This window comes from Apus apus, chromosome 13 (assembly GCF_020740795.1).
Source record: "Apus apus isolate bApuApu2 chromosome 13, bApuApu2.pri.cur, whole genome shotgun sequence".
NCBI lineage: Eukaryota > Metazoa > Chordata > Aves > Apodiformes > Apodidae > Apus > Apus apus.
Window position 1 is genome coordinate 1,222,540 of NC_067294.1, and position 16,722 is coordinate 1,239,261.

Consider the following 16,722-nt stretch of genomic DNA (forward strand, 5'->3'; position numbering starts at 1 on the left):
AACCAAATCCATCCTGCGGCTGGGGCAGCGGGAGCAGCGTGGGAGGATGCGGGAAGGCTGATCCTCCAGAGCAGCAGCTCCATCGCTGGCGGGGGCCAAGGAAGGCAGGGCAGGGACAGGCCGGGGCTGCAGGCAGACAAACCCGGCCGCCCCCGGGTCATCCAAGGCAGGGACGTGCCCGTTGCCCCACAGCTCACCGCGGTGGGGAGTCCAGGGAGCCTCTGGCAATCCATTCCTCTGCGGTCTGTGCCTCCGCTCTTTGCCCTTCAGCAGCCCTGGCCGCGTTTCCACGGCGACGCCGAGCGCAGCCCGGCGGGCTCCCTGCGGAGCGCGGGTGCTGCCGCCGCTCCCGGCACAGCCCTGCCGCGGCTCGGGCTCTGCGGGGAAGCAGGGGCGGGATGTGTCCCGCAGCGCAGGCCAGGAGAGGGGCTGCACAGAGCCCCCCGCACCGGCAGGGCCTGACAAACGGGCTGGAACAGCCCCAGCACAGGGGCTTGTCCGACCACGGCCAGGTCCCCGCTGTCCTTCCCTCCCAGCAGAGACACGACCCCTCCTCAGTCCTGTGCCCATGAACCCACCGACGCTGTGATTCCCGGCAGTGCCCAAGGGACTGGTGGGTGGAGCACACTGGTCTGACCCAGATAGGATATATGGAAGGGCTGCTTCAGCCAGAGCCCAAGCCCAGGCTGCCCTGCACTGCAGGAGAGCTGAGGCAGCTGCTGCTGTCAGCTCCTCACCCAGCACTGCAGCCCCTGAGATCCTTTCCTGCCTGCTGGCTAACCGCTGCTGATGGAAACACACAGCACTTGCAATTTATTTAGTCTCTGTGGCCTAAAACTCTTCCCGTGTTCGACCACAGCCATCTGGCTACACCCATCATTCCCCATCCAAAGGCAAACCAGGCCAGGGCTTCTCAGCATACACGATAAGACACTGTCAAGAGCACTCAGTCTAGCCAGGCTGCTTAAATTATTAAAATAAGAAGGAACTGCATGGGCTGGATCCTAGTAAAGCAATTTATATGACTTTTCCTTCCAGTGAAAAGCTGTCTAACTTTGAAGTAAGAGCTTTGCATCTCAACGATGAACCAAGACTTTGCATGAAGAGCTCAGGTACGTTTCCTTGAAGGCAGCTGGAGCAAGAGCAGGAAGGCCTGTTGGGGGTGTCACTGCTGTCAGGAGCAGCAGGTCACAGCCTGTTCCCTGCAGAGGGCAAATCCCGAGGTCCCTACTGAACACCTCAAGGGCGAGAGCTGCTTGCTCCTGCCTGGGACACGGCTCCTGGCTTTGCTTTGGGGATGGAGGGAGGCACCTGAAGGGCACCCCAGAAACCTGAAGGAATAAGGACATTTAAAGATCTGTTGCCTTTCTAATACACGTGGGGAAAACATCAGTTTGTCCGAGCATAAAGCACAGGTGAAGCGTTCATCAATTCTACGCAGACAGTTGGCAGCCCGGGCACTTCCTTACTGGGTGTGCTTAAATCATAATTTACGATGACGAGACCCTGGCCCAGGTTGCCCAGGGAAGCTGTGGCTGCCCCATCCCTGGCAGTGTTGAAGGGCAGGTTGGATGGGGCTTGGAGCAGCCTGGGCTGCTGGGAGGTGTCCCTGCCCGTGCAGGGGGTGGGACTGGATGATCTTAAAGGTCCCTCCAACCCAAACCAGTCTGTGATTTATCGATTACCTTGAACTCCGGCCCTGCGACCGCCGAGCCCGGCGCGTCCCTCCCCTCCCGCTCCGCGGGGCCGCGCCCGGAGCCGCCGGAAGGGGCGGTGCGGGACGGGGCGGGCCCGGCAGGGCGGTGCGGGACGGGGCGGTGCGGGACGGGGCGGGCCCGGGCGGTGCGGACTCGGCAGGGCGGTGCGGGGCGGGCCCGGCAGGGCGGGGCGGTGCGGTGCGGGGCTGCGGTCCCGGTCCCGCCCGCGGGGCCGATCCCGGTGGGCGGGTGTGTGAGCGGGGGGCGGTGTAGCGGCGCTCCCGGCTCGGCCCCCGCCATGAAGCTCATCATCCTGGAGAACTACGCGCAGGCCAGCGAATGGGCCGCCAAGTACATCCGCAACCGCATCGTGCACTTCGGGCCCGGTCCCGGGCGCTTCTTCACGCTGGGGCTGCCCACGGGTGGGTGTGGGGGCCGGGAGGGGCGGCGGGGCCCGCCCCGGCCCGCCCGGCTGAGGCGGCGGTCTCCCCGCAGGCAGCACCCCGCTGGGCTGCTACGGGAAGCTGGTGGAGTACTGCCGGAACGGGGACCTGTCCTTCAAGTACGTGAAAACCTTCAACATGGACGAGTACGTGGGTGAGTGCCCGGCCGTGTCCGCGCCCGGTGCTGCCGTCCGGGGCGGGGGGCCCAGCCGGACCCGCCGGTTCTGTGTGCTGGGTGGGTGCAGAGATCCCACCGGGAAACGATTTCAGGTAAGGAGGGTAACATCGCGCTAGCCGAGGGAGTTTAACAGGAGCGAGGAGCAACGGGCACAGGTTGGAACGTGGGAAGTTCCATTCAGATATGAGGAAAAACTTCTTCACGGTGGGGGTGACAGAGCCCTGGGACAGGCTGCCCAGGGGCTTGTGGAGTCTCCTGCTCTTGGAGATACTCAAACCCCACCTGGATACAGTCCTGTGGAAAGTGCTCTAGGTGACCCTGCTGCAGTGGGAGGGTTGGACTAGATGATCTTGAGGGGTCCCTTCCCACTCCAGCAATTCTGTGATTCTGTGAAAACCTATATAAGAAGTATTAAAAGGTCTCAGCCTTGCTCAGCATTACCCACACTACACACTGCTGCCTTTACCTGCACTTGGGCTTTGACCAGGTGAGCACCCATCTTATCACTGCTGAGCTAGTGTGTGATATTAACCCCCACCTTTGCTCTGGGGTTGGGAAGGTCACTTCAGCTCCAGGGCTCTTACAAGACTGATGTGATGATACCCTTCTACAGCCAACATGCATTCCTGTAAAGATAGCAGAGGACTGCCTAATTTATGAAGCTGTGATGAAATAGTCTCTTTAGAAGAAAGATTAGTGGGCAACCCTAAGGCTCCAAAGGTGAAAAAAATACAGGCTAAATATTTGCTAATACTAATTTTACTCTAGTCAAGAAGTTTTTCTGTGGACAACTCTAATCAGGCAGCATTCGAAAGGAAAGAAGTCATGCAGTGAGTTTTTCCCAGGCTTCTGCACAGTTTTTAACTGTCTTTACTAATACAAACTGGTAGGAATGTTTGCTTTTCTGGAATATGCATCACATAAGTATGAGCATGTTGTCCTACAAGAGCTAGTGTGATTGATTGAGTTTTGCTTTTTAGGGACATAAAACCTCATGAAAGCTGAGGGCGTCACAAATGACAGGGGTGATGTGTGTTATGTGTGATACTCTGTCTTAGTCTGTATGTGCTCTCTTACCAGGTCTCCCAAGGGATCACCCAGAAAGTTACCATTCCTTCATGTGGAATAACTTCTTTAAGCATATTGACATCTCGGCAGAAAACGTTCACATCTTGGATGGCAATGCACCTGATCTACAGGCAGAGTGCGACGCATTTGAGGATAAGATCAAAGCAGCTGGAGGAATTGAACTCTTTGTTGGAGGTGAACACCCCGAGGTGTGGCAGTCTTGGGGTGCTGGCAGGGAGCACTGCCTTCCCTCCACCACCTACCCCCTGTGTTAGCAGGAGAGTTCCTGATTTTCATTGCAGTTCAGTAGGTCTGCAGTGGAAGCCACCCCATCCGCCATGGCCCTGGGTGCTTGTGTGCTGGCAGCCCTGCCTTCCAGTGCACTGCTCCCCCAGTTTTAATTGTTTCAGTCTGGAAAGTGAATTGTTGAGGAAACGATGAGCAGGAGCAATGGGCAGGGCTGGGGTTGTACCCAATACAGAATGTTTCACAAGTGCCAGTGCCAACTAGAACCTGCTTGCAGTAGTCAGGGGGGGCTGAGCCAACAGGAGCTCAATGCCAGCTTTTCCCATCAGTTTGCCCTGAGATTCTGCCATCTACTTGCTGTCCCAGCAAAAGTAGGGAGGGGTCTCTGTTGGCTTCAGAGGAGGCTTTTGCTATCATTCCTACCAGAGCAGAAGAATTGCAAGTGTTCTTCTCAGATCTGTATCTGTTCCTGGAATGTCCTCCTCACAGGAGTGCTGCTGGCTCTGCCTCCTGCAGTACCACAGCAGCCACTGTCCTACCTCTCCACCTCTCTCTGCCACAGGTATTGGCCCAGATGGTCACATAGCCTTCAACGAGCCCGGGTCGAGTTTGGTATCCAGGACACGAGTGAAGACCTTGGCTATGGACACTATACTGGCTAACGCCAGGTTCTTTGATGGTGACCTCTCCAAAGTCCCCACAATGGCTTTGACAGTGGGAGTGGGCACTGTCATGGATGCCAGAGAGGTTAGGAGAGAAGCAGCGGCTTCACAGTCGAGCAGGGCTTCCTGCAGCAGCTCGAGTCTCCAGCCCGTGGGCAGCATTGCACCCTGCTGGCCCGGGCCTGCTCCTGCTTTCCCTGCCACAGGCAGCTGAATGCCTGACAGGCTCTTGCGGTCTCCTGTTTTTGCTCTGCTAACACATTTGTGTAGCCCTGCAGTGCACTTGTGACCCCCAGGGAGCTAGAAAAGTTTGGGAGGGTGTCTTTGGTTAAGAAACTCATCTGGGGAAATAAATGCAAGAATCCCTGGTTACACCAGCAGAAAGTGAGAGCCTCAAGTCTATCTTGATTTAAACTGATCCCAGTATAAAGGTGCTTAACAGGGGAGCTCAAAGTATCCAAATCATTACAGTGACTGACCAGGCTATGATTTAGTTGACAAAGAAATGCAGCCAGAGCAAAGAGTGAGATGCAGCCAGAGGCTGGGGAGGACAGGGCCTGTTGTCCCAAGGGAGCGGGGCAGCTGTCCCAGGCCAGAGGGGTGTGGATGTGCCCATGTCTGCCAGGCCCTGACCGCCACTCTCTGTGTCTCTGAGTCCAGGTGATGATCCTCATCACAGGAGCCCACAAAGCCTTTGCTTTGTACAAAGCCATTGAGGAGGGTGTCAACCACATGTGGACAGTGTCTGCCTTCCAGCAACACCCCAACACTGTGTTCATTTGCGATGAGGATGCCACACTGGAGCTCAAAGTGAAGACAGTAAAATACTTTAAAGGTGAGCGTTTGACCAGACCAGGCAGCTGTTGTACTTAGTTTTTTAGTGTCACAAGCCGTGCTTTTCATTAGATGTTTCTGTTTACTCAGCTCCTGAGGGAGTACATGCCTTAAATACAACAGCTGAGATGTACAGTGATAACTAAAGTGCAAAGGGAATGCTTAACTGTGTGGGCACGGGAGCAAAGGACCAAGAACTCTAGTAATGCCCAGGTTCATTAGCATCCAATGAACGAGAGTTTTGCTTTATTATGTCTACTGAAGTCATCTTCTTACTACCTACATCAGGTTTAATGCTGGTTCACAACAAACTTGTGGAACCTTTGTACAGCATGAAGGAGACAGGAGCAGGAGGAAGCCAGTCGAAGAAGCCCTACATCGACTAGTCCTGCTGCTCAGAGGAGCTGAACCAGCTTTTCTGTTGGAAACCAGCTGTGAAACAAGCGAATTGATGCAGAAATTCATCTCACAATTGTTCTTAAATTAGCAAAATGATGATGTGCTCACTTTTATCCATTAAAAAGGCAGATGCCAAACACCTGCCTGCATTAACCAAATGAGGATGGGATCCAGTCTACTGTGTTCTCCAAATTTCTGCCACTTATTCTCTGAAGGTAAAGCCAATGGTGAATGGGTTGTTTAACCTATGAAGCAACTATAATGATGTGGACTGAAGGCCCCAAAACTTAAATGTGAAGATACCTGAAATTCCAGTGTTGCAGGAACCAAACAGGTGCTCACTTTGGGCTGTATTCCTTGCAGTTAGGACAAGTACCTCATGTGTCACTCCCCCTCCACATGTGAACACTCTTACATTATAGTCATTTAAAATGAACTGAGCTTGCTCAGCCTGGGGAAGGGAAAGCTTCAGTATGACCCACCAGCAGCATGCTTCACAGCTAGGAGGTTCTCAGGAAGATGAAGCCAGGCTCTCCTGGGAAGTGCAGCAGGGGGAGATGAGAACTGACAATGGGGCACGAGTTGAGACAATCTGCTAAGACTGGATTGAAGGAAAAAACCTGCGAGGACAGTCGAGCAGTGGGGCAGGTTCCCTAGAGAGGTTGTGCAGTCTCTGTACTTAAGAGGTTTTCAAGTCCTGACTGAAAAAGCCCTGGCTGTGCCCCCCTTTGAGCCATATGAGACTTGAGACCATCTCAGCCAAAGGGAGGCCAGACAGCACTGAGCAGTGGTAATAATGCAGTGCCATTAATGCAGTTCATCTTCAGTTTACACGTCCACACGGTTTTATCTGTTGCCACACAAGAACCTTACATGTTCCATTTCAGTGTAATTTTCTATGCCCTGGTGCTTTAGGAGGTATCACAGATTTTGCAGAAATGCCCCCTCTGTGCTGCTCAGCACTCTGGTAACTGTGTCAGCACAGAGCCTAAGGCAGTGAGGTCCCTCTCCCCCCCAGTGCCTTACATTGCTACAAGGCCAAAGAAGCCTCAAAGGAAACACTGTTCTGTCTGGCCTCAGCCTGTGCTGTATCACAGAAGCCCCACACAGGTGGACAACAACCTGCTCTGGCCAGTCTGGAACCTGATGCCTGGATTTCCCATCAAATGCTGTCATGAGAGGGGCAAGGCAAACTGGGGAGCATTTCTTTTCTTTGTGCAGAAATGCTGTAAGCTCTTGATCTGTAATGTAACTCTCTACAGTAAATGTCTTCATTTCTTAAACGGCCATGGTGTCTGTGTCTGCTGCTCAGTCTCCCTGTGCTTATGAAACATGGAGCAGCTGGTGTGGCTGAGCAAGACCTGCAATGCCAGCTTTGGAGAGGACACCACCACCTTCAAAGCGTGGGAAAGACCTGTTCTGCACAAGATTTCTGTCACCTAGAACCAAAGCTGTACTGAAAGCAGTTTGGTAGGAACAGCTACTGCTGCTCCCTGCTTCTGAGCTGCCTGCCCTGCCCAGTCTTTGCTGGCAGGTTTCCACTGAGCACCTGCTATGGCCCTGTCCTGCCAGGCAGCAGCCATTTCATGTCAAAAAGTGGAGATCTTTAAAAGGACAAGGTCACAGCTCTCCACCTAGTACCACAAGATGCCTGCAGATAATCTAATGCTCCTTCTGTGAAAGCACAGAAATGGAGAAAGTGAACTTGGCCAGAGGGAAAATAAAACAAGGAAGAAACTCTGTGCCCTGTTACTAGAGGTGCCTGCCTTGCTCTCTGTCCATAAAGACAAGATTCTGGTTTTTGCTGTTCCACTTTTGCCACTCCAGCTGATTGTCCTATGAGTGCAGTCACCTGTTTGTCCCCTCCTCAGAGGGTCTGTCCTCCTCTACCTCCCTGCAGAACATGGAAGTTCCAGCCCAAGGGTCCCCCAGTGCCCAGAATTCAGAAACAGTGGTGGCTACATCCCTGTTCCTCCCCTACGCACAAAGCTCCTGAAAGCAGAGGTAGTCCATACCAACACCTTCAAATACTTCACCATAGCAGACATTCCCAGCCCTGGTCTCTCATCCCAATGTATCCTTTGGTGTCCAGGCCCTGCCCTCAGCCCACCTCTCCTGGCAGAAGGAACTTGCCCAGCTCCCTGTAGGCTGGAGATCCAACACCAGCCCCTCCATCCAGGCAGGAGAATAGGGTTTAAGCACAAGCAGCTGCCCACATTCACAGCTTAGAGAGAAGAAAGCCCCCTCAGAAAGCAGGCAGCTTCTGGAATCACCTGTACAGTTAAAAATGGTGGCCAGGGTGGAAACTGCCATGGGGATTGCAGCTAAAAGCTGGCTCCATCCAAGGCAGCATTCCCAGAGCAGTGGCACAACAGTCACCATCTTGCAGGGCCCTGCATCTTCCAGGGCAAACCACAGCTCTGGGCACACACCAGCCTCCACACTCCTCTCAGCCTGGGCTGGGCTGTGCCATTCCACAGGCACCATTCCCACTGGGAGCAGGGCAGGGCTCTGCCCCACTGACCTGTGCTGCCCAACACCTGCCACAGGGAAGACAACCTGGGAGAAAACGGCATTTACTGGCCTCAAGTGAATTTAATGTGTGTGAAAGGTGCAGGAAATATAATTTAAACCATACACAACATTTCCCTACACACCATCCCACAGCCTAAACCAAAACAAGAGCTGCCCTGCCCATCTCATCTTTTCAATCACTGCTAATTCTAACAGTTCAGACTGTCCTCCTCTGCCACGGAACAGAGCAGAACTCCCTTTGGCCAGACACCCAAGTAAAAATCTATTTACTATCAGTCAAAACTGAGTTAAGAGGTGTTCACCTTGAGGCTCCAAAGAGTCTTCCAGCTCCTGGGCTTGCCATCCAGACCCTGCTATTCATTCTGAACACAGCATATGCAGCTTCAATTTAATATTACATTTTTAGACCATACTGCAAGTGGAATAACTTCTAAAAAAAACACAGTGGTTCCCTCCACCAGTTACTTTCATGCTCACAAAATCACTTACTGAAATTTTAGGGGAAACAATTTGGTTTTTGAAACAATTTGAAGTGCAAGAATGGTGGAAATAAGGGATCTAGTCCAGAAGAAAAACTATCAACTAATAACATTTCACATATGAAGAGTTAGTAAAAAATAAATTACTTCATCATCTGAGAATAAAAGGTAATTATTTTCAGTATCTTGAAGAACTCAAGTTAATCTCAACTAAGTATCCATTTTAAAAGTGTTTCAGTATCTGGTACTTCCCCCCCCACTCACTGGCCACCTGCTGTTCATGGCCTCAGCCCTCATTACTGTCAGAATGAGAGGAAACATGAGTGAACACAACAGCAACACTGAGAAGAGGCAAACTGATTCCAACCTCTGGAAATGGTTGTTGGACATTTTCTGCCAGAGCATTCAGTAAAGAGCCAAGGCACTACACCCAGTAGGATAATTGGTTTTGCCACCATTAGAAAGTATCAGTGCCAGAGTAACGAGTTGTTTCTTAGAGAAAAGCATCAGGAAATGCTACAGCAGCAACAAGTTCAGTTGCTGCCACAGAATAAATTTTCTGTATTGTACAGAAACCTCTCCTTGTGCAAGCAGCACCACTGAACAGCTCCAGAAGAGCCCTCCAGCTGCTCCAGAACTGCCCAAAACCCCATGATGGATGTGAGCCAAGATCCTCAAAAGAACAGTCTCACTAAAGGGAACACACAAATATTTTTATGACTTGGTGCTTCAGATCTGTTTGCTTTTGAAAAAGAGACACCTCTTTGTATCTATTTTCCCAGTATATTTCTAACTTCTGACTTCCTCTATTTGTCTTCAACAACAATTACCATTATGAGGCTCTTCCACGATGATCCTGACCACAGGCTGGGTCAAATGGTCTCCTTTAGTTTTGGCAACAGCCTCTGAAGTGTGAGTATCCTGCAGTGCAAGATAGTTACCACTCCTCTACCATGTCATGGAAGTGAAAAGCAAACCAACTTGACACAAAAATGGAAAGCATCTGTCTCTGGTTTGTTCAGCTTTTGGTGCTACAGAAACCTACTAGTCTTCATCTTCATCCTCCCAGAACTCACCATCCATATGCCTGGCTTGAAACAACCTGCAGGACAGCCAAGAATATACATCAGGATGTTAAAAAACGTGAAATATGTAAGAAAAAAAAAGGAATTAAAAAAAAAAAAAATCAACCTAAATGTGACCAAAAACACAAAAGCAGCAACTTTCACTGGATTTCTGTCAGCATCACAAACCACTCCCACTGCAATCAAAGTCAATTAAAATCAGCTGCTCTGCACTTGTGCAGCTCATGATTCCAGAAGCTTGTCCAGCACCTCAGAAATATGATGGCTCAAGAAATCCCTGAAAATATGAATAGTCCAAAAGGTACTGAAAGGAGCCCAGCACCCTGCATTCCTGGCTGTACACAACAGCAGCCAAGCCTGCCTGCTCCAAACAGCTTCAGGCAACACAGCTGGGCTAACAACATGTAAGCAGAGGTGGAGGGGACAAAAGGGAAGAAAATGTGGGGGGTTTTAAATAAATCAGAGGAGCTTAGTCCCAACAGGTAGAGGTTAAGCTAAACTAAAAGAAAAAAGAACATGAGAAGAAAAACAGGAAGGAAAACAGGGAAGTGAAAAAATTACTGTTGGGGCAAGAGGGAATGGTGAAAAAGGGCCAAGAACAGAAAAAAAATGAATCCTGGCAGCCACATCTACTACAGCAGAACAGATGGTGGAGGATGGAGTAAACTCCTGGTATTTTGACTTTTGTATCCAGGCACCATACGCCACAGCAATGAGCAGATAACCCACTGGAACACACACAAGCTTAGGGGCTGCCAGTCTGACCCTTTTCTGAGCTGCCTGCTCTTCCCTCCCCCCAGACAGCAGCAGGGTGCTGGTGTAAGCCAGGTCTGCAGCTCCTTAGAAGCAGCTTCCTCAGCCAAAACCTTGGGTTTGTCTTTTCACACACCTGAGCCTCTGCAGAGGCTCACCACAGGCTGTCTCAGTCTGAGGCAGCAAGTCAAGCATCACGGACAGGCCCAGAAGACTTGTCCAGAATTTTAAAACAAAAGCTCTTAAAAGCCAGAAGTTTCCCAACTCACTCCTGATTATTTCATTATTAGTGTTGGGTCCTTCTAAGTGTAAATATTTGAGAGAAGAAACACTGTCTTAAACTGCACAGCCACAAAATTCAAGGTAGGGACTGTAAGGAAAAGCAGAAACATTAAGGGGAACAGCAGAGCAGAATGTGTGTGAACACTCACCTGTTGAAGCAGGGGGAAGAGGGGTCATTGAAATGCCTGTAGGGGTTCACCCGGGACAGGGAGCCCATGCAGAGCCAGCAGAAATACTGCATGCAGCCCGTGCAGGTCATCTTGTTACAGCCATCCAGCTTCTGCCAGGGGGAGGGAAAACAGCACTGACAGCATCTGACCCTCAGAACAGTCCTCGAAAACACAGTCACCAACCAACACCTTTTACACTGGTATTTTTTCACTGTTCCAAAGAATTAGGAGCTAGAATCACAGTTGTGAATTGACTATAATGCTGGAAATTAGTATTTTTCTGAAGCTAGTTTTATTTCCTGGCTGTAGCCTAAACCAGGAATGGCCTGGAACACATGGAAAACAACAGGATTCATACAAATCCACAGTCAACCTGGATCTTCTTAGCACTGAACAATACCAGTTGCTGTGCTCTCTCAAGTCCCTGAGCTCCAGCAACATCACCTCGTTTTCTACGTAACACAGACAGAAATGGGAAGTTCTTTTACCAGTTCCTAGAAATTTACTTTCCAGGGTGAACCTGGAGGCTAAAAATAAATCCCTGTTCTAGCCCAAACACAGAACTGACTGAAGGGATGTTAGTTTCTGTTGAGAGTTGCTCTGTTCAGCCCTTCCCCTCCATGCTTACCTCTATGTGAGTCCCACAGCAAGGGCAGGACTTGGAGTTCTTTTCCAGCCACTCTTTACTCTCCATCTCCTCAAGGGCCTTCTGAATCACTCGTTTGCCATACCGTTGTTCCAAGAACCTTTTTGTTGCCTCATCTCCTTCCAAATAATCATTTTTCAAATCCATTAATTTCTCTGGGGAATAAAACAAGACAGGAAAAAAACCCAATACAAATCTCACAATCCATTATATATACTATATATATATATATATGTATATTATAAGGAAGTCCAGCTAATATCAGCATGAAGTATTCTCAAAGGAAACTAACACCATTAATGAAAAAGCAAGTAAAACCTTAGAATACATAAGAAAACAATGAGAATATTAAAACCCCTCCACCTCAAAATTCAACAGTTTCACACTGTTTCACTGTAAGATGGAATTACAAGTTTACAGTGCAAAATAATCTGGAAAATGGAAATATTTTTTCTGAACATACATTTAAGGAAACTTTGTCACAAGACTTGGGGGCCAAACAGACAGAGAAGCATCCACCTGATTCCAATATCAGCTCTAACAACAGAAAGCAGAGGATTCACAGGAAAGGATAAAAAAGGGCACATACAAAATTATTCTTTCTCTGCTCTGGTCTCTCAGCATTTGGCAATCAGCAGCTTAGGGGCTCTCTGAACGTGGAGTGTCATCAAGGGAATACTTTTTAATTGCTAGCAACAGACCTACTCCAGATGAACCTGTCTGACCTGTCAGAAAGACTTTCCTTGCTTCACTCCTGACTGTCGGGGTTTCACACAAGACTTAACTGCTCCTGGATCCACCTCTGACCCACAACGACTCACCTGCAGTGACTTTACAGGGAGAGACCCCATGGTAAGTCATCTTACAGAGGGTGCAGAAAGCATAGTGGCAGCAGGAGCACATGCCCATGGTGCAGCCTGGCTCCTGCATGACCGGGGTCTGGCAGCCCGGGCGAGGACAATACACCACATCAGCCATCAGGTCCAGGCTGGACTGCAGGAGCAGGCGGTCGTACCGTGCAAACAGCTCCTCTCCAACCAGCTCCTTCACCTGAACACACAGCAAGGACAGCACACACACATGTGAGATCCTGAGCCTGCCAGCTTCAGTGAAAACCAGCATGTTGGTGAAAAGGTACCCACAGCTGGGATGACTCCACTTTATAGTCTCCAATAGGTCATGAAAATACTCCTGGAAAATGCCCTTTTTGTAACAATTAATCAGAAGAAGAGCATGCAGTGCCAAGTGCAACGGGACAGAAGTTTCAGCCCCAACCAATGCCTGCACTGTTGCAGTGGGCAAAACATGCCCAGCAGTCTAGTTTTAACTCTGATGCCTCCGTGGGGCTCAGAGCATGAAAAAACCCACATCCCAGGTATATTCACAATGCTCCCCAGGGAAAGCCACACCTTGTGTTCTCTAACTGTGGGTAAGCTAGCAGAACTCTGCTGTCCCTGCTCACACACTGCTATTACCTGGCCAGGAGTAGCCACAGAGGAACACTTGGGTTCTGGGCAGTTGAGACAGCGGACCTGACCATCCCTGATCTGGATTTCAAAGTAGTCCTTCAGGCAGGCTCTGCAGTACACGTGGCTGCACTCGGTGAAGTACATGCATTCACTGCCCAGCTTCTCACAAAAGCAGATATTGCACAAGTACATCTTACTGTTAAAGCATTTCCTCCTCTGAGCCTGGTCAAAGTCCAAGATTTCCCTGATCAAACTCGACAAGGACTCCACATCCTGCACAGCTCGTGCATCCACTTCTTCTTCAGCTGCAGCAGAGCCTGCTGCACCTCCACAATCCTCAGTGTCCAGAGGGACTAAAGGTGTCCTGCTCTGCTCACTCCCTTGGTGGCACATTTTTAGCTCGTACGGGGAGGAAATGTTCAGATAACTCAGTGTTTCTTCCTTCAGAAACTGCATCCAGGCAAATAAGACCACACAGCCCCGGTTCTCTTCCCACACATTGTCTAAGTGCTTGCAAAGAGCACTGAGCTGGGAAAGAAAAAAGAATTCCAGATTTCAGTAAATTCTGACAACTCACAGGTCCTCTCCCTCGGTTCTCCTTAGAGCACATGTGGATTTCAGATTCTGGAGTTTTTATACATGGATGCAAGATTTCATTCCTGAGAACTGTGGCCAAATAAGAACAGGTGGGAAACAAAAGAGCAGCCCACTGAAAGAGAAATGTAATAATTTATGTCTCAATTCTACTGTCATCTACTACGTTACCACCCCCCAGAGCTACCATCAGTGATGAACTTTCTCGTGCCCACAAAATCTCTGTTAAAATGTTAAAACTGTTTGCAAACCTGGGCTCGGGAGAGCCATTTTCCACTGAGGGTGAAGATGGGTGGGGAGGTGGATGGGTAGTCTGGTGGGAGCTCGAAGTTCAGCACAAGGGGAGGCAGAAAGCAGACAGTGTATTCAAACCTGCTGCTCTGGAGACTTTCTGTGGAATTGCCTGCACCAGAGAGAGTTGGGACAGCTTGAGAAATAACAGATAACTAATGAAGTGCAATGGTTTATGACAGCAACCAATGGATCTCCTTTTGTTTGACAGACTTCTGGGTTTACATTTTTTCATTTGACCCTAAATTACAAAACTTCTCAGTGCAGTAAAGTTTTGGGGGTTGCACTGTAAACAGTTTGTCGTGAGCTGATGCCGGGGGGCTCTCAGCTGTCAGGATGTTTTCCTGACTTCCATCCTCCCCAGTTTGGACGGGTTGTTGAATAAAACCAAGGGCTCACACCTGGTGCTTGCCTCCCACAGAGGAATGGGACCCTATTTTAGAGTTTCTCACAGGTTCCCACAATGGTTAGATGAGTAAACACCAGCCCTGTGAAACACCAGATCCTGCACAAGCCAAGAACCCAGAAAGACACACCCTCAAGGAAAAAAAGAAATAGTAAATTAACTTAAGTAAGTCCAAAGAAATAACATGGCTTATCTCTAATTTTAAAGCTCACTAAAGAGGTTATATGTACGAGGATGAAATCACCCACTCAGATCTAAACCCCACAGGCACAGCACAGAGCCAGGCATGGCCTTCTCTGCTCCATGTCCCTAGAGCAGCAACCATCTAAGCAGCTACCAGAAAACCAACTTGGTAAAAACCTGATTTCAGGATAACACAAAACATCCCAACTCACCACTCACAAAAATTTTGAAGTTTTGGGGCAACTCCAGACAAATTCTTGTTTCTCCTCCTTGGGCTGACTCTGCTCTCTTGAACTCATCTTCATCATAAATGCTAGCCAGGGCCAGCAGCTCGTCCTCCTGAGCTTCTTTGTCTTCTGAAGACATTTAAATTTTCTGTGGAGCTAACACCACCCTACAAGATCAACTGAGTTAACACATCCTATTCAAACTACTAATGGGGGGCACCTGTTTCATACTACTGTAACAAGATTTAAAAACCCAAGTAACTGATACAGAGCTATGCAAAATGTAATTGAGCTTTTTCACAGGTTGAGAAAATATTGGTAGCTTTATAACATAAAACACCTTAACAGAGCACTGAAAAGTCAAAAAGCAAACAGTTAGTGGCCAAACACAGCTCTAAAGGGGAAACATGGTGAAATACAGTGATGGCAAGTGACAAAGGCATTTTGTTAATGTCTGAAAGGGAAAAATAGACTGAAAACCAGGAAAACAGAATCAGTAACAGTTTCACCCACCCAGTGTTTTAAAACAAGAAACACAAAGCCCCGTTTCTGATTACAACTACTGCAGATACCACTAAGAAGCATGACATCCTCCACAGACGCCCTGCAGATGCTCTCCCACACCATCTCCGGGCTAGATGTGGGGAAATAAAGCCACGTTTCAGGGATTACCTTTTCGTTCACAGCTGCCCAGTGGCAAAGCTGTAGCTCCTGGGGACTGGCCAGGGGCAGCCAGACTAGCAGGGGCAGGGCAGAGCCCCTGATCATTCCTCTGGGGGGATCAACAAGGGTCATCAACTTTTTCTCCCAGAAGGCACGAAAAGCGTCGGGTTTCTCATCTCAGTGCAGTTACGTCGGGTTCTCCAGCGCTGCCTGCAGCCAAAGAAGCAAAGGCACGCCCAGAGGGATTCAGGTCCGCTCCGGCCGGTCCCAGCAGACGTTCCCTCCCCCCAGGAACGCAGAAGGACCTTCCCGCAGCTCCCCCCGCAGCTGCCGGCTGCAGCCCCCGCCGGGCCCCGGGAGCCTCCCAGGGCCCCGCACAGCTCAGCGGGGCCCCGCGCTGCTGGCTGGAATCCCGCACGGCGCAGGGAGGCCGGGAAGCAGCAGAGGAGAGGCAGCCCTGCCCCAGCAGCAGCGCGGGGCCCGCCCTGACCCGCAACCTCCGGGGCGCAGCGGGAGGAGCGAAGCACGACGCGCCCCGGCCCGGCCCGCGCCCCGGCAGCCGATCCCGGCTCTTCCCGGGCGGTGCCAGCGGGGCGCCCCGCACCCCGCACCCCGCACCCCGCGCCCCGCGCCCCGCACCCCGCGCCCCGCGCCCCGGCCCGGGCCGCTCCGGCCGCCCCGCAGCCCGCCCGGCGCTCCGGCCGCCGCCCCCGGCCCCGCCGGCCCCGTTACCTCCGCCGCGCGGCCCGGGGACTGCGGGGCGGGCACGGCCGGGCCCGCGGGCAGCCAGGAGCGGGGCGGAGGCAGCGCCCCCGGCGGGCGGGAGGGCCCAGGCAGGCCGGGCTGCGGGGCGGGCCCCGCGGGAGCGGCTGGTGGGGGCGGCCCCGGGGGGGGCCCCACCGCGGGCACCCCCGAAAGCAGCTGCTCCCACCGCGGGCACCCCTAAAAGCAGCTGCTCCCACCGCGGGCACCCCCGAAAGCTGCTGCTCCCACCGCGGGGACCCCCGAAAGCAGCTGCTCCCACCTCAGGGACCCCCGAAAGCCGCTGCTCACACCGCGGGGACCCCCGAAAGGCACTGCTCCCACCTCAGGGACCCCTAAAAGCCGCTGCCCCCACCGTGGGCACCCCCGAAAGCAGCTGCTCCCACCGCGGGCGCCCCCGAAAGGCTCCGCCAAGCCCCGCGCTACCACCAGCCCCCGCCCCGCCACCTTCTCAGCAGGCACAGAGCGCCCTGGCGTGTCTCAGCTCCATGAAGGCAGGCTCGTGTCTCAGCTCCATGAAGGCAGGCTCGTGTCTCAGCTCCATGAAGGCAGGCTCGTGTCTCAGCTCCATGAAGGCAGGCTCGTGTCTCAGCTCCATGAAGGCAGGCTCGTGTCTCAGCTCCATGAAGGCAGGAGAAGCTGCCGAGCTC

At 51.5% G+C, this 16,722-nt stretch overlaps 2 protein-coding genes across 4 annotated transcripts; one reads left to right on the top strand and one right to left on the bottom strand.

Moving 5' to 3' along the window:
* Positions 1–1,884: 1,884 nt before the first annotated feature.
* On the top strand, positions 1,885–6,814 carry GNPDA1 (glucosamine-6-phosphate deaminase 1). The gene is made up of 6 exons (XM_051631380.1): positions 1,885–2,119; positions 2,193–2,294; positions 3,399–3,581; positions 4,195–4,379; positions 4,955–5,129; positions 5,417–6,814. The coding sequence occupies exons 1-6, from the start codon at positions 1,996–1,998 to the stop codon at positions 5,512–5,514; spliced, it is 867 nt and encodes a 288-aa protein (XP_051487340.1). The 5' UTR covers positions 1,885–1,995; the 3' UTR covers positions 5,515–6,814.
* Positions 6,815–9,233: 2,419 nt separating this feature from the next.
* Positions 9,234–16,686, bottom strand: RNF14 (ring finger protein 14). Of its 3 annotated transcripts, none has more exons than XM_051631377.1 (9): positions 16,520–16,686; positions 15,320–15,520; positions 14,633–14,814; positions 13,792–13,943; positions 12,953–13,474; positions 12,299–12,527; positions 11,460–11,632; positions 10,811–10,941; positions 9,234–9,643 (listed from the first exon to the last, which is right to left on the bottom strand). In XM_051631377.1, exons 3-9 carry the CDS (start codon positions 14,784–14,786, stop codon positions 9,586–9,588), a joined length of 1,419 nt encoding a protein of 472 aa, XP_051487337.1. In that variant the 5' UTR covers positions 14,787–14,814; positions 15,320–15,520; positions 16,520–16,686; the 3' UTR covers positions 9,234–9,585. The 3 variants fall into 3 exon arrangements, with proteins under 3 accessions (XP_051487337.1, XP_051487336.1, XP_051487338.1); XM_051631376.1 differs by lacking the exon at positions 16,520–16,686 and adding an exon at positions 16,043–16,099; XM_051631378.1 differs by lacking the exons at positions 15,320–15,520; positions 16,520–16,686 and having other exon boundaries at positions 14,640–14,726.
* Between the last annotated feature and the right edge of the window lie 36 nt (positions 16,687–16,722).